The sequence below is a fragment of the Protopterus annectens genome, chromosome 12.part0 (genome assembly GCF_019279795.1).
Source record: "Protopterus annectens isolate FY-2018-M chromosome 12.part0, PAN1.0, whole genome shotgun sequence".
Classification (NCBI taxonomy): domain Eukaryota; kingdom Metazoa; phylum Chordata; order Ceratodontiformes; family Protopteridae; genus Protopterus; species Protopterus annectens.
Window position 1 is genome coordinate 1038350964 of NC_056746.1, and position 24461 is coordinate 1038375424.

Here is a 24461-nt window from a genome sequence, read left to right on the forward strand (position 1 = left end):
TACTATTGCTTGTATGTATCCTGCGCGACTATTACGGGGAAATTATTAATTTGCATAAACATTGTGGTGGAATCTCTTATCACCTTCAAAGGAAGAAGTGCAATCGCTGAAAAGGTTGGGAAAAAGGACGATGTTTCTAATTCTCTGAAATTAATTTTCTTGGAAAGGAGTCACCACGTATAACCGAACAGGAAGCTCCCCGAGCCAGCTGGAGATCCTGGAGAGGATTTTGGGTGGAACTTGTCTTACCAAAGACAACTGCTCATAGGGTGAGGGGGAGGCTCCAGAGCCTGTTCCGGTCCAGCAAGTCTTTCCCCAGGTGTACAGTGTGTGTTGTGGGACAGGTTAAGATCGGGATAAAAAACTTTACTACCCCAAAGTCTTCCTCATGGCTTTTTGTGGCAAAATTGATTGGCAGGTATGTCGTAAGTAATGTCTGTATTAATTCGCACTCAGGAAAGAAAAAAATGTGTTATGTTGTGTGTTTGCGACTGTACGTACAGTGGTGTAATGGTTTCGCTCTCCACTTCCGAGGACAGTCGTACTGTCAGGAGAAGGAAGCGCCCGAAACGGGTCGGAGTCACTGTAACAGTGAGCCTGCAGACCCAACCCCGGATCGAACCTAAATTTAGTAATCTCACCCCTACGTTCCTGTCTGTTGCGATGCTTCTGTCTTGAAGTTCAAGCCTGCAAGATAGTTCAGTTCAATAATTTACACAGCAATTTATACAGCTGCAGAAAATGGTCCAACTTACTGGAGTGTGCAATTTCGAAAAAAAGGTAGTTTTTAATCCATACTTGGTAGCGTTGCGGTTTTAACGCGTTTCTTGGAAGAGCTACCGCTATTTGGGCTTGTTTGGAATTCACTTAATTTTTGTGTTGAAATGAAAATGGTCATTACTTTCCAGTGGCAAGGACCTTTTTGCGACAGCACTATGTTGCTGGTTCGTTATTGCATTGCGATGATGTGTGCGTTGTGCACTTAAACACTTCATATAGCCTTTTAATGCAAGCTTTGTCACTTCTGACCCATCAGACAGAACACACACGCATATATATATATATATATATATATATATATATATATATATATACACACACACATACACACACACACACACACACACACACACACACAGGTGTGTGTAATATGAATGAAACGTCTGTGGTCTGAAGATTTGCTATTATTAATGTACCCCAAGTATATGTCAAATTGCAAAATTATTCTCAGTGTTAAACATAACCGAGAAAAGAATGTTTGAATCTCCAAGGTCGTCTTTTTTCACCGAAAGACATTCAGAAAAGTTGTGTTGATTTTATAAAGCATTCATTAATATTAGCAAATGTTTTGTGTTGTATGTTTATGTTAAGCCCATGAACTGAAACGCTTGTGCCGTTTGCTACAGCGAAGGGCTTCTGTTTCTGTGGCCACTGACCACAGGTGCTCTCTGATACATTCAGAAGGTGTTTTAGGTATGAATCAGACTTAGGTGGCAGGTAGCCTTTGATTCGTTCTTAAACGTACCGTTTGGTATCTGAAGTGGGGACGTGTGCTGTCATCCCATCTGAGTAGGAAGCCATAGTTTGTAAACAGTAACAAAAACTTTTCAAACTTATACCCGTCAGCGGACCTGGACATACCGTTTAGTCCTATCTGAATGGATGCATACACTTTTAAAGGAACTGTGCTATTATATTTTTATTTAATGTCATTCTTTTATACAATTTACATATCGAAATAACTTGTTTGTAGTAAGTCATGCAGTAAATAGAATGAAACCGCTGTGACATAAACGGGCATCTGTGTAGATCAAACCTGGAGCTGGGTGACGGAGTTTTTGAACCCCTTGTGTATTCAGGTGCGCTCTCGCCCGCACCACCACAATGGTCAGAGTTTATGTAGTCAAAATATTTTTAATACAATATAAAGGTTTCAGTGACATATGGTGTTAGGGATGCAGTTTGTAGTAATGGTGATAATTATTCTTTAGTGATTTAAACGGGGGATGTGGTTAAAAACGAAGAGCAGGGGTATAAACAGGAATGCCACATGTCACGGTCCTATCCTGTTGCTCCACAAATAGCCATTTCTATAATATATACCCTAAGTCAGTTATTAAAACTTCAACACCTTCACTAAGATATTCATGTAGCACTTTAATAGAACAGTTACTAAAGTAAGAGGCATGACATGTCTTGTATTTGTAAATATTGTGTATAGAAATATGTTTCACTGTTTGTTTGCCATTTATTAAATTGCTTTGTGCTCTCGGGCTGAGACTAAAAAATGCTCTGGGGATGAGAGCTCTATCCCGGGCAACACATTTAAATAATTAAATGAAAAAAAAAAACTGTTTGTGTAGGCACTTTTACCTTCTTGGCTGGCCTACTTACAGTCTTCCATTGCTTTATTTATTTGTCAGAAAACTGGGTATTTAGCTCATTTGAGTTGGTTAAAACATTCCCTTAAATTAGTTTGCAAGCTGAGGCTTACGTGGTGTATGTTTAATTAAAACTCTTTGCCCCTTGTGTCACTTAATGCATTTCACTAAAGGTTTTCAGCTGCACTTTCTGAAGAGCATAATATTATAAAGTAAAACATCTTGAGGAATCTAACGAAACGGGTTTCTTGTTATGTGTTTACACTGATTACTCTCAAGTTTTGAACGACAGTAACACCTGGGACTAGTAATTAAAATTATTGTAGTCCTTTAAGAACGATTATGTTTTTTCCTCTAGAGACAATGCGTGTAAGGGTTTTAATACAAAGTGTATAAATTAAATTACTGTCAGTTTTATTAGCGACCCCCTCCCCTCACCAGTAAGTTTTTGTCGCACCCAATAGGCCTAGAAAAGCTCAGTCGTCTGCTACAAAACTTAAGCGACTTTGGCACGTTTGCCGTGCGATTTTTTCGTTTAATGATTGCTAATTATAAATATATAAGGATATTATAGTGTCTCCCAAGTCTTAGACTAAGGTACCTTTGCCCACAGAGCTACTAGTTTGCCATTAGAAGTTAACAATTTTAAACAGCTTTTCTCAGTAGTCTTTTTCTTGTTAATATTATTATTACCGTTATTATTATTGTTATTATTAATATTATTATTATTACTATTAGTAGTAGTAGTACAACTGATATCAGCATTGTAAGGGCCACTGTGGCACTAATAAAGAATTTTGTTCTCCCGTTTTTTTTTTCTTTCTTTCTAAGTGCATATGTAGCTGGGTAAAGTTTGGGGTTTAATCCGCCCCTGCTTTGGACACAATTGCAATATATATAACCAATATGATTTAGTTGTACAGACGTATGTGGTGTTGTGCATCCCGCCACATCCTGTCGTTGTTACACACCTTACATTTTCTTCTTTTGTTAAGTAAGGGAGCAAATGCAATGGATGCATATTTGCAGGAAATTCCTTTTCAACATTTATAATATACTGTCTAAAACATATACGTGAAATGTGATTGGTTAATAAAAAATAGCTTTACATGTATTCGGTTGTGTATTCTTTTATTTATTTAAATTCGTTTACCGAAGTGGTGCACAATCACAAGTGACCATTTACAGGTACAGCCGGGGTAATGTAATTCACACATTAACACACGCGCGCGAACAGTGGTAATAAACTGTACATATCCAAACAAAACAGAAAGTAGCAATATATAACATTGTGTAACCAAATGTTTCCAGTTACCTGAGCAATCATGTAACTTTGTTACATTTTATAATTAAGATAAAGCGTTTAAAATTAACAAAAGTAGCACAGTTACTAATATGTACGCTACATTAGAGAAACCTTAGGGAGACATTGTGGTTCTTAGGTGCGTTTAAATATTTAATGACAGTTTAATATAAATGGGCTTAAAACACTTTGTACTCGGGACTTTATTTTAAGTCCCAGCCTAATTGACGCCAGACCCTTTCTTAAAGAAACATAAACACTTGCTGCTGCCACAAAACAGAAAAGAAACCTGCATTTCAAAAGGGATTGGAAGGTACGGAGGACAATGGTGGCTGTTTTTAACAGGACTCCACCAAAAATGATAATGAAGCTTCTCTGCAAGTAAAGATTTTCTAGTGATTATGGTGTCATTAAAATGGCTTTGATGGGGTAAAGTACCTATCAGAGGTTCCCAGGTCCATGAGATACCTCTGAGTGCGATCCCCCTTGTGGTTTGAATTATTGACTGGGCGCCTTGCTATTCCGACCTTAAGTAAAAGTCAGAAGATGAAGCGTTTTTTTTCCCTCAGCAATGAGCATAGTTTGTTGACCTCTGTGGGCAAATGTAGTATTCTGTTAGAAGGGCGAGTTTGGTGAGTTTTGAAGTAATGCACCTGGCTGTAGGAATCTTTATTAATGGTCTTTTGATCTTCAACATAGCATTAATGGTAGTGATTATCTAGATAATATGTATCATTGTATTTGTGTATAATAAATAAAGTAGCACTGAACAGATGTTATTTATTCTTTTGATAACTGGGTAAGTAGGCTGATCCCCAGAGACCCTTTTCAGCTACAATCCCTTTTATAAGCAATACTTAGGATAAATGCATGCAAGCAAATCTGGAAGCACATTTATTTTTATAGTTAATTTTTATAACCAAATATCCACTTGAACATTACTGGGTTTCACTGGAGGACGTAGGAGAGGAAAAATCTTTATAGACTGGTGTCACAGTTTTTGACAGGCATATTATGTATATCATGTCCTACCAGAGTTGCATATAACTTCAGTATATCTAAGTGACATCTGAACATGTACAATATTTTCGACCATTTGTCAAGTATAATCAATCACAGGCATACTGGGAATGTGAAGTTATTTGAGCTATGTTGCACTTCTTCTGAAGTAAGCCAGTTCAGAACTACAAAGTAATAAGCAGAACTGGTTTTACTAAAATGTTTTCAGTCCTGTTTACGTAAATACTGATGGCTGACACAAGTGCTCAAGACTGTTAAAGACATGAATATGTTTGCCTAATTATAGTCTACATTCCATAACTCATAAGTGGGTGAATGGGGTGTTATGCTTATAGGTTCCTAGTACACTTTTCAGCTAATGTGTGTTGTAATTGGAGTGAGCAAATAAGATGGCAGATGCTTGTCCACAGTTAGTCACAACACTCATGGCTAAACATAACAACTGTGTTAAAATGTCTTTGAGAGAAGGACATGTTCAAATTTCAGCATCCAGATAATGTGCATCTCTAATAAGTAATCCAGTGCTGCTTTAGTCTTCTATACACATTTTGTTGATTTTTGCCGTTCTAAAGATGTTGTTTTCTTAAATATTACATAGTCGTTATATGACACTTAGATGTTCATGTTATAATACCCTATTAGGGGCAGGTGTAAGATTTAAAGTGGAAATGACTTTGGTGGCAATATCTTCTCGCATAACCCGGTGGATTTTAAGGCATACTGTTTTTTTTTTCTTTTAGGGAACATGATACTGTTATTTGGGAAGGGGCTGTATATCTGAAATGAACAAATGATATATTTTATTAACATGTTATATTAGTAAGCTTCCTAAAATATTACAGTAAATGTAAATGTGTCTACTCTGGATATTGATTGGCAGACATTAATTAGAAATCTTCATTAAAGTGGACAATATTAGTAGCAAATAACACTGAATTAGACCGTATGGGTATTTCTTACATCAGAAATATGCATCTGTAGTTTCCAAATAGTGTTGAATATTATATGGGATAGTCTGGTAAATGATGTGAGAATTCATTACAGAAATGCAATTATGAGGAAATAGGTGTGGGGTTCAGCTTTTTGGAGAAATTAATTGTAAACTGTATAGGTTACACATGGATTAATATAGTATGTGTCAATTAAGTGTTGTAAAACTTTGTAGTAAAGTGAACACAACATTTGTAACATGTACTTAAAAAAACAAAACAATAATTGCCCATTACATCAATGGAGGTTTACAAACAAGGCAGGAATTCATACAAGGTTCTGTATAAGGTAATTAAATTTGTTAGTGGCAGACTCTGTGCATACACTGAAATTATAAAATATAAAATACATGTGCAGTAAGTATTATTTAAAATTTAATTAAAAGTGACTGTAAACATTTCTAGGGAAGTATTAAATTAAAAATTATATTAACAAGGCAAGAGAGTTTGATCACCAAAGTGAAATAAAAGAACACAATGGAAATTATCATATATAATCTGCTCTGAGAAGCAAACTGGTTTGCTACTAGAGTGTAGACTTTGGAAATGGAAGTTTCAGCATTTGTTCATTCAGAGATTATGTAAACAGTGGTGGTTTTCATCTTAAGCAATGCATTTATTCCCATGTACTCTGACTCAGCATATATCAAGATATGTTACTATTTTTTTAATGCAGCAATAACACATAGAAACACAATTTGGCTGTAAACATAGTTTACATTCAAAATATGTCTAGTCATAAGATGTTTCTTTATGCATACAGAAGAACTGCACTGAAGAAGGCCAAAAAGCTTCATCAGCATGTACTTCGGTGCTTAGAGTGCAGGAGTGACTTGCTGGGGGCCTTGCTTTCATTCACAGTGAGTCACATGTTTGTCTGCTTAAACTAGTTAATACTTTGACTCACCTCTTTTTAAATTTAAAGAAAACTCAACCCAGATAGAGAAACCAGTATTATATACATCCTAGGACCTTATCCTGGGTGTGAAAGATATTATGTGCTGTCTTGATGAAGTGAAATTTTAGCAGATTCTGTATAGCTGGTGGCGAAGGTTTGAGCATTTCAATCAGTCATTGCACTTAGTGATCTCTAGGTGGCAGCAGGCTTCTGTGAGAAGCTGGTTTGCCAGCTAGTAATGAGCCTTTGAAATATTGACGCAAAATGTTCCAATTGCAGGGTGATTTCCTTGGGATAGGTTAAAATCCCACCACAACACTGAAATGCACTGTGGTATGCCATGTAATGATTCTGTGCGGAAGTAAGTGTAACCATGGATTAAAAAAAATAAACACCTTGTAGCTAGGCATTTTAGATATGATGAGGTAGGCATAATTTTTCTTTACCACCTTATAATTGTGATTTATATTCACTTGCCTTACTGTGGTAATCTGTGTGTAGAGGTTATTGTCTACCTCTCAACCTCACAAACACTTAGCACAACAAACCTGTACAAAGCAAAAAATAATGGGGTGGGGGACAAAGGCTACAAAATTTGGACAGATTGTAATTACTGCTCTTATAAACTTAGAACGCTCACAGAATAAAAGATTTTGCTTTTGCATGCATTTTCTGAAGTGTATGAAGTCTGCATTTCAAATGTCTGTCATTATGTAATGACTTAAATTTTCACTGATTTGCTGGAAAACCAGAAATTTTAGGAGGAACAGACAAAAATATGAGAAAACTCTGGGCTAGCTATGACAATCTGGACAGTTGAGAGAGGCATGTTATTGTTAGTAAGTAACATGCACATAAATAAATTGTCTAGGCAACACACAAGATTTAGTATGCAGAGCAGGACATATCCCTGGGGATAAATGCATGCAAGCAAATCTGGAAGCACATTTATTTTTGTAGTTAATTTTTATAACCAAATATCTTCTTGAACATTACTGGGTTTCACTGGAGGACGTATGAGAGGAAAAATCTTCATAGACTGGTGTTCTGGGGAGCTTTGCACTATTTATTTGTGGTTTGATTATTAGAGTGCTTACTGGCATAAAACCCATTTTCTGAGGACTTGGTGATAAAAATATAAAAACAAAACAACAAAACAGTCACACAACAGACAATGTTTCAGCCAAGGCACACATATTATACAAAGTAACTGCTGAGGTTAGACTGCATTGCTTTGAATGATACAGCCATGGCAAGATGTAACTTGTATAGTAGTCAAAGCATTTCAAATGTATCAAGGGAGTAATATCAAGCATCAGTGACAACACTTCAGTTAAGCAGCTGGCTTGTATCTGTAGTGTAGTAAGTACAACTAATCAGCTGAGAAAGTCCTGTCATTGTATGGCATATGATAGAAAGACGATTTGAAGATATTTTGGACAGCAAATCATACTTATCTACCAGACCTGAAACTGTCACTTGTAATTTGAAATGACAGCTCTTTTGTTTAGTGAAGATGGGGTATTTTACATGTCAGTATGTAGTTATTGAATTAAATAGTGTGAAAAAGTTGTGATACTCTTACAATGTTGCAAACTGACTTGTATAAACGAGTGTGTTTAGTGTATGATAAATTACTTTGTACTGTTGGGATCACAGGTCATGATGATTGCAAAGCAGCTTTGTTTCCTAATCGAAAAGTGAAGGTCATTTCACTTATCACTCAAACAGACCCACATTTTCAATCTGTCAATTTTTCTGTATTTTTAGTTGAATAGCGCTTGCTGTAGGTTATGTGTCTTGGGTGGCTTTCTACAACCTTTATAAGGCAAATTGTAATCTTAGTACTGTAAAGCAATTCTGCAGTATTATTTTAGTAGTATATTGAGGAATATATTCCGATGTGTTAACTTTTGTTTAGTCATGTATTTTATGGAAATTAACTTTAATTTATTGTGGATTTTCAGATCTGTGCCCATTTTGCTAGTAATATTATTTTCTTTTGCTTGTTTCTAGTTGTGACTTTTTTTGTGTTTTTTTTATTTTAACTTTTTCCATTCTAATTTCTAGTCTTTGGTTTGGCATTTGAGTTTTTTTTTCACAGCGTGTGGCGTTTAATATTTTCTGTGCTGGAATAAAAAAGGCTGTCTGGGTTCAAATGATTGGCTACATTATTGGAATGCTGAAGAATCATTGGTCACTGATACATACAAAATAGTGATAAACGTTTGATGATCAGTATAACATTGTGCTAATTGAAAATGATTGTAATAGCACAATATTCCATATAGATTGGACATTTAAGCTCTGTACAGAGTTCAACTTACATACACCTTTTAATTGTTTAAACATAGAACACGTGTAAAAATACTAAGTTTGTCATTTATGGCTTTAGCCTAAAGGAGGATATTATGTACCTTACTGACAAATTACATTATCGCTAATCTTATTGTATGTAAGATATGTGAATAACACCACTGAGCTAAGTAGTAGTATTTGATTAGTATATGTTGACTGTCTTCCACACTTTACATAGAATATGAGTACAACTGTAAATAGGTTTTATTGCTAACTAAAGAACTTCCAGCAGATGGAGAAATTACAAGACCTGGGTTTTGGCTTTGGGGGAAAACCTCGATGAAAGATGTGGTTTAGGCAGACATCTGTAATATGGTTATAGAGCTTTAAACATTAAAACTATCATCTCTAGCTAGTTGTTTTAGAAACTGTAACTTCTTATGTCATGGCTGGGTATCTAAAACTAAATCTTCAGGCATGAGAAGCATGCTGAAGGCAAATGGTCTGCCAGTTTAAGAAATTTGATTGCATTATTGGATCAAGCAGTTATGTAGACATGTATATAGTAATTTCATGCAATGAAGTATTTTGTTACACCTTCATATATGTATGTATGTAGATATATATATATGTGTGTGTGTGTGTGTATATATATATATATATATATATAATATATATGTGTATATATATATATAGTATATATGTGTGTGTATATATATATATATATATATATATATATATATATATATATATATATATATATATATATATATATATACATATATATATATGTGTGTGTGTGTGTGTGTGTGTATATATATATATATATATATATATATATATATATATATATATATATATATATATAGCTGGTTTAAACACCTTTCTCTTTCCATGGTTAATCCCAATCAGGGCAAGCGTCTTAAATGTCTTGATGCTTTAGATGAGAAACATTAATTTTTAAGTAATGATGCTTACAGTTTGCTAACACATTGAAAAGTCCTATACACTAGTTGAAGGTATAGGTAGCCCCTCAGGATCTCATGTTCCTGTAAAATATGCTCAGCATTAAGCACCTGAACATGAGCCACTTAATTTTTGCCATCACTGTATAATACACTGTTGCCATACTATTTGCACTGTACCTGGCAAACATTTTGTCACACTCCAATAGCACAGTCCGTCATTAGGATAAATATATTTATATCTTTTTTTCTATATATCCTGCAATAATCAGGGCGATTGTCTATCTGATGGCTTATATTTCAATTAGATTTAATTTTTTTAAAGGGTTAAGTTATAAGTTAGAAATCTGAGTTTAATTTAATCACTCACACACACACACACATACACACACACACACACACACACACACACACACACACACACACACACACACACACACACACATTTAAAAGCAACGTGTGATGTAGTGGAAATTGGATAGACTTTTTTAACAGGGGAAGTTGTCTCTGCTGTGTTGCTGAGTGCAAAAGCTAAAAAGTTTTTTTTTCAACAAGAAATGGAATATTCCTGCTGTATTGCTTAGAACAGCTAGAATAAGAGTTTTAGCAAGGAACAGTTTGCTGTGTTGACTTGTTAAGTACAGAAATGAAAACTGGAATATTGTTCCTCTGTTGTCTGCAATGCGATGTATATCTGAGGAGACATTTTACCTTGCTTACTTTTGGCTGTAAACATTTGTACTCTGAAAGAAACCTGGAGCTTGGCTTGCCTGAGCTTTTCATGAATGAATCAGAACTGCTTTGCCTGGTGTGTGGACTGCATCTATGAAGTAGGAATTGCATTTATAATTGTTAAGTGTGGCTTTTCTTGAAACCATGACATAATCTTCTTCCAGAACTCTGTCTTGAGGAAGGTAAAGAAATAACTATTTTTCTGTGGTTTTAGCAACTTGACTATGAACTGTTTTGTTCCTTTTTGAGAGTGCCACCTTATTTACTTTGATGATTTTTGTGTATAGCAGGCACACTGTCCTGTGACCAAATCACTTATATGTTGCTCTTTCCTTTTGAAGGTTGGAAGAAACATTTGTACAGGACCCCTGTGATCTTTCTGCACAGAGCCCATTTCTAGTTCATTGTTTCCAGAAGTCACTTAAAATATGTGCCAGCTTTTGTTAACTGTTGGACTAACATTATACGTGTGCTCCTAATAGCTTACTCTGATTCCAATTTTACTTGTAGATTTGTTATTACTGTACATTGTTTTCACTAATTGGCTGTTTATACCTTTGATGTTACCTGTGTTCAATTTTTCATTCATTCATTTGTCACAAACTGTACTTTTTGCTTCCTGTATTGCTTTCTAACTTACTTTTCGGGGATGTTGGTTGCATTCTGCCCATTGCTATAGCTTACTTATATATCAGCTATAAAAAGCAGTGTTTTAACCGTTTTTTTTAGTCTTATTGAAAAGCACTGTATGATGCAGGCACCCTGATTGTTTTTGGCTTGCACCTGTAGCAGTGGCCTTTCTGGGTTTGGTATTGCCCATATGTAAGTGGGTTTCATGAGAAGAAACTTAGGAAAAAATGCCCTGGCAGAGGATCAGCAGGCAACAATCATTCCTCTAGAAAAACTGTAATTCTGAAGCTTTCCCTACCCCATGAAGACCGGAGTAACTACCAGCCTCACATTTTCTTTTTTGTATTTTGTTAACAACTTCTACTTGCAACCTATGTAAATTGTACCAGCCAATCCTCATTGTTAAAATGTAAGGTTATGGATCGTGTAAATGTGGCCAAAGTCACACTACTGGCAGAGAATGCTAACTTAACTCACATTAGACTTTTCCTTGACAGCAGAAGAAGTGAATATATTGTTATAATATATAAAACAAAATGCAGTGAACAGCAGACATTTGTTTGAGGGAAAAGGAGCTGATAGAAGAAAGCCATGCAATTTTTTGCAATTTAAAGAATTGGTTGAACCTAATCTTGTAGCTAGGAAAACTTTACAAAATGTAGTGACATTATTATTATTTAGAATCTGCTTATAATAAATTCTGAAACACTTTTTTATTTTCATCTTTAGTTTGTGACATGAATGTCACTAGATGTATGGCACAACTCATACCCCAAAACTGGCAAAATTTATGCTCCATCTTCGACACTGTTATTTATGTTGTGACTTTATTGGTTGTGTCATGCCATGTGAGTATTCCAATGGTCCTTGAGTGACTGTTCAGTGATATCATTAATGCTGTTTGCATTGAAGTCTCTGTGTTGGGGAAGGAGTTCATGGGTTCATAGGTGTGTACTAGGCTAATGGCCCTGGAGCCTTTACAAGCCTAGCCCAAAGGATTACCCTGGCATCTTGCCACCTGACCTTAGTTCCCAGTGCCTCTGTCAAGTAAAGCCATTGGAGTGATTCCCGGGGTGAATTTTCTATTTCCCATCCACTCATCAAGATTTCTGTTGAAAAGGGCCAGTGAGGTGCTCTGTTTGACATGTATGGGAAGTCTATTCCATAGCATGGACGGTCTCTGGGTTATGAACCTGTCCCTCCAGCATGTTCTGTTGACTTTGGTAATGAGTTTGAGGTCTCTGGAGCATGTGGTGTGGAGGAATTGGGATTTCTTTAGATGTAGCATTTCTAACAGAGCTGGGTCAGACATGGCTTTGTAAGTCAAACAGAGATCACATCTAAGTAGAATAGTTGGAGTTTTTTTAGTCTGTCCATATAGGAGAAGTGTTTAAGGCCTAGGATCCTCTTTGTGAGGTACTTTTGTGGCCTCTCCAGTTGTTGCAGGTGTCTAGTGAGGTGCATGCCAACTGGGGCATTGTACTCGATGACTGGCCTAATGAGGGAAGAGTACAGGGAGGCATTGACCTCTTTCTTCTTGGATGCAAAACCCTTAGTAATGAGATGTGCCACATAAAAGGACTTTCTGACCACAATGGCAATGTGGTGATCAAAAGAGAGGTTGCTGTCAACCTGTGTTCCCAGAACTCTTATAACACCTTCTGTGTTCAGTGGACTACCATCAATGTGGTAATTCATGGGAACTGAGTTTTTCCCAAAGGGGATGATGACATATTTTTTGGCATTGAGCTTAAGGCCATGGTTATGACACCAGTCCTTGGTCTCAGTGAGGCCTTTCTGTAGGATGTCAACATCACTTGGGGAGTTAATAATGGCTCCCAACTTGCAATCATCTGTGAACTTTGTCAGCCAGAATCCCTTTGTGTTGGCATGGACTTCTGAGAAGTAGATAACAAAAAGGAGAGGATGCAAGATCGATCCCTGTGGGACTCCACTCATGACTGGTCGGCAGTCTGACTTGGAGTCAGCTACTTTCACACTGTGGGTTCTATCTGTGAGCTAGTTTGCAACCCACCTAGTGATATAGGGGTTGATGCCTAGCTTAGTGAGTTTTTCTATGATTCCTGAGTGAGGAATGGTATCAAAGGCCTTGGCCAGATCAAGGTGGTCTGTATGAACCACCTTGCCTTCATCCATAGCTCTGACGACTGACTCAAAGAAGTTGACCAAGTTGAGCAGGCATGATCTACCCTTCACAAAACCAAACTGTGTGGGATCCAGAGTTTGGAGATTCCCTATATCCTTGTTTATTAGGTCCATGATGATGCATTCCATAGCTTTGCATATCTGACTTGTCAGGCTAATGGGGCGATAGTTCTCAAGGTCTGTAGTCGCTCCTCCTTTGTGGAGAGGGATAACTATAGCAGTGTGCCATTTGGTAGGGGCAAAGCCTGAGGTGAGGCTGTGATTGAACAGGGCAAACAGGTGAGGTGACAGTTCACTCTGTAGTTCATGTAGAACACAGCCAGGGATATTGTCAGGTACCATGGAAGCTGTATTCTTGGCTTTGGACAGTGCTGTTTTAACCTGTGCAGCAGTAATACTGGGTGCCTTGCAATCTACTGGTATTGTGATTGGTCCTTTGGGGAGGGAGGAGAGGGGTAAAGTTGGTACTGAATCTGTCAGCCAGTATATTGGCAATATCTGTTGGCTCTGTATAGGAGGTACCATTGTGCAGTAGCTCAGAGCAAATCTGGATATTGCCGTAGAGATTCTTTACATAACTATAGAAGGCATTGTGGTTGTCTTTACTATCTGCTGCAATTCTGTTTTCATAGCTAGCTTTAGAGGATTTGATGAGGGAGCTCAACTTTTTGTTGAGGCTGATAAGGGAGTTTTCCAGCCTTGGGACTTCACTTTATTCTGCATCAGTTTCCTCATTCTGTTGTAGAGTTTGTTTATAGCAGGGGACCATCAGAGTGGCTTCCTTTTTTTGGAGGAGAGCATCTTGGTTCTATTGGGTATGGCAAGATCCATGCATTTGTGTATGTGTTTGTACAGTGCATTGATGTATGATTCAGCGGTCATGCAACTATTCTCCATTTGCATGGGTGCAGTGAAGTTAGCCACCTCTGTTTTTAGGAGCCCAAAGTTAGCCTTTGAGAAGTTTTTCATGGTGGCCACCTTTGGGGGGGGTGGGGGGTTGTGGATTTCCAAGGTGATTAGTTTGTGGTCAGATCTAACCAGAGGAAGCGTTGACTATTGGAGTAGAGCAATGGTCACCCATGTTAGTAATGACCAGGTCAAGGATGTTGCTACCTGTAGTGGGGGTAAGAACAAGCTGGTCCAGGGCATTGGAATTAATGAATTCTAGGAAATGTTGGGCAAGTGTATTGGTACATGAGTAGTTTTCCCAGTTAATGGAGGGGTAGTTGAAGTCGCCCAGTATGACAGTGTTAGATTGGACCCTAATATTCTCCAGGGTGCTTGGAAACGTGGAGTGTGAGTCTTTGGACATAGTTGGGGACCTATAACAGGCTAAGACCTGAACCGCTGTCTTACCTAATGTTAGCTGCACCTGAAGTATCTTTGATGCATTATGTTGGGCTACCAGTCTGGAGGTGTGCACATCCTTTATGAATATGGAAACACCACCACCTTTGGAGCTTTGGTCCAAGTTCTGTGGCCGAAAGGTGTGGAATGAGTTATAGCCTGGTAGTACAGTGGTGCTTTCTGCTGCCTTGAACCGGGTGGCTGTTACAGCACAAATGTCAATGTTCTCCATTTTAAGGAGTGCTTTGAGTGAGTGCATTTGGAGAATTAGACTTCTAGCATTGAGCAGCATGACCCTCAGATTGCATTTGTTTGTAGCCGTTATGCTGGTAATTTGGTCTTTGGAACACTGCCTAAAAAAGGCACTATAGGGGTGGCAAGAGTGTTGGCCAGTATCCAGAAGCCTAGGGGTGACAGATGCAGGCCATCTCTGGCAAAGCATCGAGGTCTGTCAGTCATGTCATCCCAGGCAGACAGATACTGGATCCCCTTAGAATGACACCAGAAACTTAGCCAGTTGTTGAAATCAATCATTTTCTACTTGTACTGTGGTATCATTCTGTGTGATGGTAGGATGCTGCTCAAGGGCTAGGGTCATACCTGCCTGGGCTACATAAACCAAGAGCTCTCCATGTCTCTTTTCATGTAGTCCAGGGAGGTATGTCTCAGGTCATTCACACCCACATGTACAATGACAGAGTCATATTTGTACATGTTGAGTGCATGCATTATGTGGTGGATCCTGGCACCCGACAGGCAGCTGACTGTTACTTTCTCCTTATTCAACCTAGTGAGTGGGACATCAGTGTGCCTCACTATTGAGTCACTTATGACTAGTATGCTGGGCATGCTGTTTTGGCCTAGGGGCTTTGGTTGAGTTGCACACTGTTTAGGAAAGTTATGTGTCTCGTGAATAGTCTTGTGTTGTGGTGTTCAAGCTTGTTTCTGCCTTGGAGGTCTCTGCTCTTTGGGTAGATTTTTATTGAGAGCCTCTATGAAGGTGGGTGTGTGGTTTGTGTTTTTATGTGAAGGCAGTGCTGGTGTGTGTTCTGGAGAGCTATGTGTTCCATGTGGTGTGGTGCAAGTGTTGACCTTCTCCTCTTGACCAGCTATTCTGATCTTGTCTGGAGAGTGCGTGGCTTCCAATTTGGATATATAAGTCCATTTCTCACAAGTCTGAGTGTTGGGAGGTAAGAGGAGAGGGTTGTCGGTGTACATGAGGCAGTTACTACATTGCCTCAGGATGCCCAAGTTCACCAGGTTAATAGGAGAAAGCATAGGGAACTGACCTTTAGACATGCCTGGAGGGGTGGGCATTAATAATAAGTACTGGAGCTGTTTCCTTGTAGAACGTTTAGTGCTGGTAGCACTTTTGTGTGCTACAATAATTGCTACAAGAAGTCTGGTATGGTAAAGTGCTAGACTAATAAGGTAGTAAAAGTGCAGGAGAGGAGAGAACTAGCTGATCTAAGGGAAAAATTGAAGAGCAGACTTTGGCACCTCTCGTATCTGGACTACACTAGTTACAAGAAAAGTGGGAAACAAGTGCAAATGTGGGCTTTTAAACCATAAAGTTGAAAGAGATGGAAAAAACTGCTCAAACAGCCAATAAACTACAAATTCTGGGCCAGAAACTACTTCTCTCGTGGTAGATAGGCTACCTAGTGCTTACCACTCCCACTGATAAGCTAAAAGGCTTCCCTCCAACACAGATAGGTTTGGGGGGCTCAGAAGCTTACATACAGTCCTGGATACATGCAAATCTGTATCTGGACTAGACTAGTTACAGGAAAGGCGGGAAAAGTGAAAATGTGGGCTTTTAGACCAGAAAGTTGAAGGAGATGGAAAAAAACAGCCTAAGCCAATAAACTACAATTTCTGGGCCAGAACCCGCTCCTCTTCTGGTAGATAGGCTACCTAGTGCTTACCACTCCCACAGATAAGCTAGAAGGCTTCCCTCAACACGGAAAGGTTTGGGGGGGCTCAGAAGCTTATAAACAGTCCTGGATACAGCAAAACTGTATCCGGACTAGACAAGCTACAGAAAAGGCAGGAAACAAGTGCAAACTCCATCTTTTAGACAAGATAGTTGAAAGAGATGGAAAAACTACTCAAACAGCTAGTAAACTACAATTTCTGGGCCAGAAACCACTCTTATGGTAGATAGGCTACCTAGTGCTTAGCACTCTCACTGATAAGCTAGAAGGCTTCCCTCAAACACAGAAAGGCTTGGGGGGCTCAGATGCTTACAAACAGTCATGGCTACAGCAAATCTCTTTCTGGACTAGAGTAGTTAAAGGAAAGGTAAGAAACAAGCTTAGATTTTTTTTTTACAGAAAAGCAGCTAAAACAGCACTAAAAACAATCCAAGTGCAGTGCAAGCTAGCACACTTGAGTGTGTAACAATATTAAAGCAAATACATTTTAAATAAATGCAATTTATTCAGACTGTATTCTGAACTGAATTAAATTATTGTTTTATTCAACTCTGAACAGTTATAAAATGCCAAAAAGCACTTATCAGCTGAGAAGCACACTCAGTCAGAACACAAGGAGATTCTAGCAAAGTTTTTTTTTGTAGTAAAGTGGAAAGGGAGAAAGGAAAATCAGAAGATAATTCAAGGTTAAGGACCTAAGTGGGTTGGCCTTCTCAAATGTTCTCTCTGTATCAGGTAGAATGAGCTAATGACACTAGACTGGGATAGAGCTGGGATACAGTTGAACAGATGGGACTGGTAGGAGAGTCTGAAATCAAAATGTGATCTCTCTGTACTCAGTTCAGTGAGCAAATGAGATGGATCCAGGAGCTGTGTTCAAACACAAATTTATAGGAGGGGTGGGCAGTTCCAAAGCCACCAAGATTAATACCACAACAAGAACAGGGAGGGTTGGAAAACTAACTGCAGAGAGACAGAGAGACCACAATATTCAGTGAAACAAATAAACAGAAAAATAAAATGCAGTACTGTCTTTAACACAATATTCAATTAAACAAATAAATAAACAGAAAAATAAAATGCAGTACTATCTTTAACACTGCAAGTTTGTACTTATCTCAGCTTGTAATGCAGTTAATGTAGGTATATAGCAGCCAGCAAAACAGTTCAGATATTCATCAGAAATAAATTCACAGATAAGTGGCTTAACACTTATAAGCACAGAGAAATCCTCTAGGCTAAGAGTTCAACACCAAATATCAATGAAGTGAAAACAATAGCCCCCACTTACTGCAGAGAGACAGAGACCACAATATTCAGTGAAACAAATAAATGAACAGAAAAATAAAATGCAGTACTGTCTTTAACACTGCAAGTTTGTACTTATCTCAGCTTGTAATGCAGTTAATGTAGGTATATAGCAGCCAGCAAAACAGCTCAGATATTCAGCAGAAGTAAGTTCATATATAAGTGACTAACACTTATGAGTACTGAGAAACTCTCTAGGCTAAGAGTTCAACACCAAATATCAATGAAGTGAAAACAATAACCCCCACTTACTGCAGAGAGATCACAATATTCATTGAAACAAGTAAACAGAAAAATAACACGCAGTACTACCTTTAACACAATATTCATTGAAACGAATAAATAAATAGAAAAATAAAATGCAGTTCTATTTTGAGTGAAGCAGCATTTACATATGTTGCTGGTGAATCTGTTTGGTTTTCTTCCCTATTTGGCAGTTGGCTTGGAGGTTTAAGGAGCTATTAAAGGACAACAATGGGATTCTATTATTAAATGCTCAACTTTTCATAGGTTCATAGGCTCATAGGAGGTTACTAGGCTAATGGCCCTGGGGCCCTTACAAGCCTAGCCAAGAGTTTATCCCTCCAAAATCCTCAGTCAGCACCTGTCACCCCTGTCAATGAGGGACACAGGTGGAACCCCTCGGAAAAATTTGTGGATTCCCATCCACTCATCAAGGTAGTGCTTGAAGAGGGTCAGCAAAGTACTCTGATGTGTATGGGAAGTCTATTCCAGAGACAGAGAAGCCTCTGGGAGACAAACCTGTCCCTCAAGCAGGTTTTGTTGATGTTGCATATTAGATTTAGGCCTTTTGAGTGGGTAATGTGCAAGGAGTTAGATTTGTGGATATGGAGCATCTCTAGTAGGGCAGGGTCCAAGATTGCCTTGTAAGAGATACACAGATCACCTCTGAGGAATCTGTATGATACCAAGCAGAGTGATAGTGATTTGAGCCTATCCTCATAGGACAGGTGTTGGAGGCCATGGATTCTCTTTATGAGGTATTTCTGTGGCCTTTCCAGTTGGTGCAGGTGTTTGGAGAGGTACATACCAAACAGGGCATTATACTCAATTATTGGCCTAATGATGGAGGAGTACAGCGAGGTAATAACCTCCTTTTTTGTGGATGCAATCCCTTTAGTCATAAGATGAGCCAAGTAAAAGGCTTTTCTGACCACTGCCGCTACAAGATGGTCGAATGTGAGATTGTTGTCAACTTGTGTACCTAGATCTCTCACCACAGATTGTGTGCTTATGGGGTTGCCATTGATGTGGTAATCAGTAGGGGCTATGTTTTTGCCAAAGGGTATGATAATACATTTTTTTGCATTTAACTTAAGGCCATGACTTTGGCAGCAGTCACTTTTTGCTGTGAGACCCTCTTGCAGTATGTTAACATCATTTGGGGAGACAATGACAGCACCCAACTTACATTTGTCCACAAACTTGGTCAGCTGCAGGCCTTTTGTTTTTGCCTCAACCTCTGAGAAGTAGATGCCAAACAGCAGAGGTCCCAGGACAGGTCCCAGGGGAACACCACTAGTGACAGGTCTGCTGTCAGAGGTTAGACACCCACCTGATGAGATATGGATTTACACCAAGTTGTGTTAGCTTTTTGATGATGCTCGAATGGGGGATTGTGTCAAAGGCTTTGGCCAAGTTGAAGTAAGCTGTATGTAGTGACTTTCCCTCATCCAGGAACTTGGAGACAGTCTCAAAGAAGTCAACTTGGAGCTTCCTGTGGAGTAAATCTATGGAAGCAGCTGAACTTTCAGCTGTGAGCTGAGCCTAGCTGAGACATGCAGCCTTGGCTTTTCATTTTAATAGATATTAGAAAAGCCTATTATTTCTTGGAGGGGGGATTGTAAACTGAACATCAAGACTGTTAAAGACATTGAAGGTACTGTTTAATTTTCTTCAGCCACATGGGCTTACATTTTTTGTTCAAAAGGAGCAAGCATACCTACAATTTTTGTTAAGTCTTGATCTCACACACACACACACACATATATATATATATATATATATATATATATATATATGTATATATATATATATATATATATATATATATATATATATGTTATCATACTGATGGCTAGTCCTTTTAAATCTGCTCATGTCTATCTATCTGTCTATCTATCTGTCTGTCTACTATCTATCTATCTATCTATCTATCTATCTATCTACTATCTATCTATCTACCTACCTATAAAATCATAGTGATGGCTGGTCCCTTTAAATCTTCTCTCATGGTGATAGACAGGCAGGCAGGCAGGTGAAAGCTAACCAGGGAACAGCTGTATTTAAGCCCCAAAGCCATGTTAGTGAGCAGGTTCATAATGTTTGGGTCAGAAAAGGGTCCCATGTGACCTGTAGAAGGAGTAACATATATCAGAAGGAAGTGAATCTGCAGGGTGTTCCTGTGAGATAAAGGAGCTGATAAATTTTAGAAGAGAGGCCATTTGGATGTACAAACTGTGCCATAGTTCATGGTATTATACCATGGTATTATAGGATGGCACAGTGGTGCAGCACTAGCGTTGTCACCTCACAGCAAGAGGTTCTCCAGTTTGATTCTCGGCTGGGGTGCCTTCTGTGCGGAGTCTGCATGTCCTCCCTGTGTTCATGTGTGTTATCTCTGGCTACTCCAGTTTCCTTCCATGTTACAAAGACATATGTCTAGAACATTTCTCCCTGGGCCTCTGCTGAAAATTGGCTTTGTTCCAAGTCGGATTTTCCCAGTAGACAAATGTTAAATAAATTATGTATTAAGTTACTCTTCTGATGAATGTTGTTATACATAGCTATGTCTTGTATATTCGTGTTTCTTCTTGTACTACTTATACTCATGTGAGGTTGTCTTACAAAGTTTGTATATTTATTTTCTAAAATGTATATTTCTTTTATTTTCCAAGATTTTGTACATTGATGGTTTATCATAATATATGGAGCTTTTCTCCCCTGCCGCCACTGAAAATGGTCAACCTTGCTCAGTTGGACTTTCCCTGTAAACAAATGTAAAATAAATAAATACATGTACTCCTGCCTGTGAGGAGGTGCAATGGGAAGAGACTTCAGGTGAGAAAGTATAAAGAGAAGCGTACTGGATCCTTGCTTTGTCTTGCAAGGTCTTTCTTAGCCGACTATTTAGGTAAAATCCTGTGTGAAGAGAATATTCCATCTGATTATAAAGAATAGCTGCATCTGTCTTGAATTGTGTAAAGTTTTTACAATAAGAGTTTGTTTAAAAATACAACTGATTGAGTACTGAAGACTGAACTTCCTGTGTGTAAAGCATTCTTTCTTTCTTGCAAGTAAATAAGAATTTCAGACTGTAAAGCTGGCTCCAGTGAATGATGACTGATTTAATTTTTACAAGTAAAGCTGTTTGCAATAATATCTGTATCTGTCTATTTCTGGATATAGATAGGTAAATAGATAGATGCATGTGTATGCATATATGCATACAACAGTATAGACACCCCTTTATACTTTACAGTAGATGTGTTTATTGGTTATCAGTAAATAAACACATAAATTAAATTAGTACTTTAAACTGTCAAAATGTAGTTTTTAGAGCAGATAAGATCCTATTTGCCCCACATTATTTTCCCATCAGCATACAGAACTGCATTACCTCTCTAAGGGCACACTAATTAAAAAGGAGTCCATCCTTGATTGAATCCTTACCAACCGACTCTGGCTGCCTCCCAGACTCTCTTACCTTCATTTTCTGACACCAAATAAATCCAATAAAAGCCACCTCCTAACAACAAATCCGCTACACAAAAACTTCAACTCTGAGGACTTTATATCTATACTCAAAACTATGTGACTGGAAACCCATCAAAAGCCTCCCCCTAGATAATGCAGTAGATCACTTTAGCAATACCTTTTTAAACATCCTAAATACATTAGCCCCACTAGAACTATGAGAATTAAATCCATCTCTGCTTCTTGGCTTACCAAAAAGACACAATCACTTTTAAAAGAAAGGGATAAAGCCTGGGAAATATGGCTCCACAATAAAATGGCATCTAATCGGCAAAAGTATCTTGAACTAAGAAATAAAAGCAAAAAGCAAATCAGATTTGACAAAAAAAACCCCCACTATACTGACATTCAATCTAAACACAAAAATAATTTACAAAAGTTCTGGTCTCCGTTAAGAAAATTCTGCAACCAGGCAAAACTGGCACACCCTCCCCATCAGTCAATAACTCTGCTGATAATATCACTACTCAGTTTAACAAATACTTTACCAAATCTATTCTAGCACTTACAAACAATAACTATCTCCCTCATCTTCTCCCAACCTCATATCCTCAGCTCAAAATAACAAATTATTTTCCCTACAGCCAGTCCCAACAAAACTATATAAAAATACCTAAATGAACTCAAACCCACAACCCTTGCAGCAGATAAACTTCCTGCTAAATTTCTTAAAATTGCAGATGAAGCCATTTCATATCGAGCCTCGATACTAATAATTTGGTCCATTTCTGAACATCATATTCCTGCCTCTGGAAAATATCTTATATAATTCCACTTCTCAATGGAGGGAACTCTACAGAATTATCAGTCTACCGACCTATTTCCATCTTATCACCATTATCAAAAATACTGGAAAGATGCATACATTCGCAAATTCTAAACTATTTCTTAGAGAACAAACGTCTGGCCAATATGTACACAACATGGTTTCCACCCTAATCATAGCACTACCACATCTCTTATCAGCTATACTAATATCATTAATCAGCATCGAAGTAAAGGCAACCTAGTTTCTTCTATTTCTGGATCTCTCTAAGGCATTTGATACTGTTTCACATAATAAACTTCTATCTACAGTTTCTGAACTAAATCTAAGCTACTCCACACTTGCTTGGTTCCAGAACTATTTATCAGGTTGCAGACAGGCAGTTAAATGGCTAAATTAACTATCTCCCCTTCTTCCTGTTACCTTAGGGGTCCCACAAAGATCTATACTTGGTCCGTTTTTATTTGCCAACAATCTTCATACATCCACCCTCTATGCTACCTTAGTACAATATGCAGATGACTGTACTCTCATCTGTTCAGCCACATCACTCCAGCAGCTTCAAAAAATGACACAGGAATCCTGGCTATGCAATGCACAGCTCATACTTAACCCAAGCATGACTAAGCTAATGCTTTTTCACCCCACAAAAGTAACTGATCCCACCCCCCCCATTCTTAATCACTTCAAGTAACAATGCCCACATTACATCAATCACCCAAACCAAACTTCTAGTTGTCATCATAGATCAAAACATGAAGTTTGACTTGCACATTGCCCAAACAATAAAAAGTACATAAAAAAACTCAAAACCCTTTATAGATGAAAAAAAGTACCTTACCAACATTACTGAGACCATTATTGCTTGAACCCACCTAGTCTCCACCATACTCTATGCATCCGCAATTTTCATCAACCTCAGCAAATCAGACTTAACCAAACTAAATACCTTTTATAGCAAAATAGCAAAATTTGCTACTGAGTCAGCTTATCAGTCGTATCACTGCCAAACCCTTAAACAACTATCTTGTCTAGAGCTACCCAATCAGCTCACCCTTAACCAGCTTTCAACTGCTCTTCAGATACTTCACCATCTAGAAGAAAACATCATTCTTACAAGACATATTAAGGCACTATTCAAACAATCGTATACCAAGATCCAGCAACAAATCACTAATTAACATTGCCAGAAGTAAGAACAGTGCTGGAGACTCCCTGTTTTCCAACTGTATCGCAAAAATCTGGGTCCACAACCAACAAAATTATCTTTAAGAACCTTCTCAAATCCCATCTAGATAGTGCACATATTTGTAGATGCTCTGACCCAGGCTAGACAACCTAATGCAATATTCCAGTGCTCTGAGTGCCATCCTGCTTCTGCAACTTCTTTTCAAGTTATGACATATAACTGTTGCCTAACACAGTCTAGTCATAACAACATCTAAACCCATTGCAATGAATCTGTGTTATTATTGTTGCTACTACCACAACAAGTCCATTGTTCTTCTCTCCTTCTCCTTTTCAGGAAATGCTACTCCTATTACATGTATTTGAAAATTTTTATGTACTGGATTAAGTTGAGATAATTTCTTATGCACCGGATTAAGTTGAGCTGTCACATGCAAATGTCAATTTCTTTGGTGTTTGTACTAACTCTAAACTCTAATGTTAACTGCTGTAAAGAGTATCTCTAAAGGAGCCTTTACTGTCCTATATTGTAACTCAGTGATTTTGTACCATTCTAAGTGTACTTTGTCAAGATCATTGTTATGTTTACTGATTTTATTTACTATTATACCATGGCCCCCTATTAATATTCCAAAACGTGCACGCTGATTGGCCAGCGATACTAATGGAAAAGGTCCGTTTCCATTAGTATAAGTCTTTAAACACTGTTCTGGCATACACACAAAGAGTTTAACATAGCGACAGGCAACGGAGATC

The 24461-nt window shown here is 38.0% G+C and overlaps 1 protein-coding gene across 2 annotated transcripts in view; it reads left to right on the top strand.

Annotated features, from left to right (window-relative positions):
- The first annotated feature begins 282 nt into the window (after positions 1 to 282).
- TFAP2C (transcription factor AP-2 gamma) overlaps positions 283 to 24461 on the top strand; it is a 115443-nt gene continuing 91264 nt past the window's right edge. The window contains exon 1 of one of the 2 annotated variants that reach the window (XM_044090050.1): positions 283 to 418. In XM_044090050.1, the coding sequence (XP_043945985.1) occupies positions 389 to 418 (30 nt within the window). In that variant the 5' untranslated portion in view covers positions 283 to 388. Of the gene's footprint in view, positions 419 to 503; positions 781 to 24461 lie in introns of those variants that run through there. The other variant, XM_044090049.1, reaches the window with a different exon arrangement.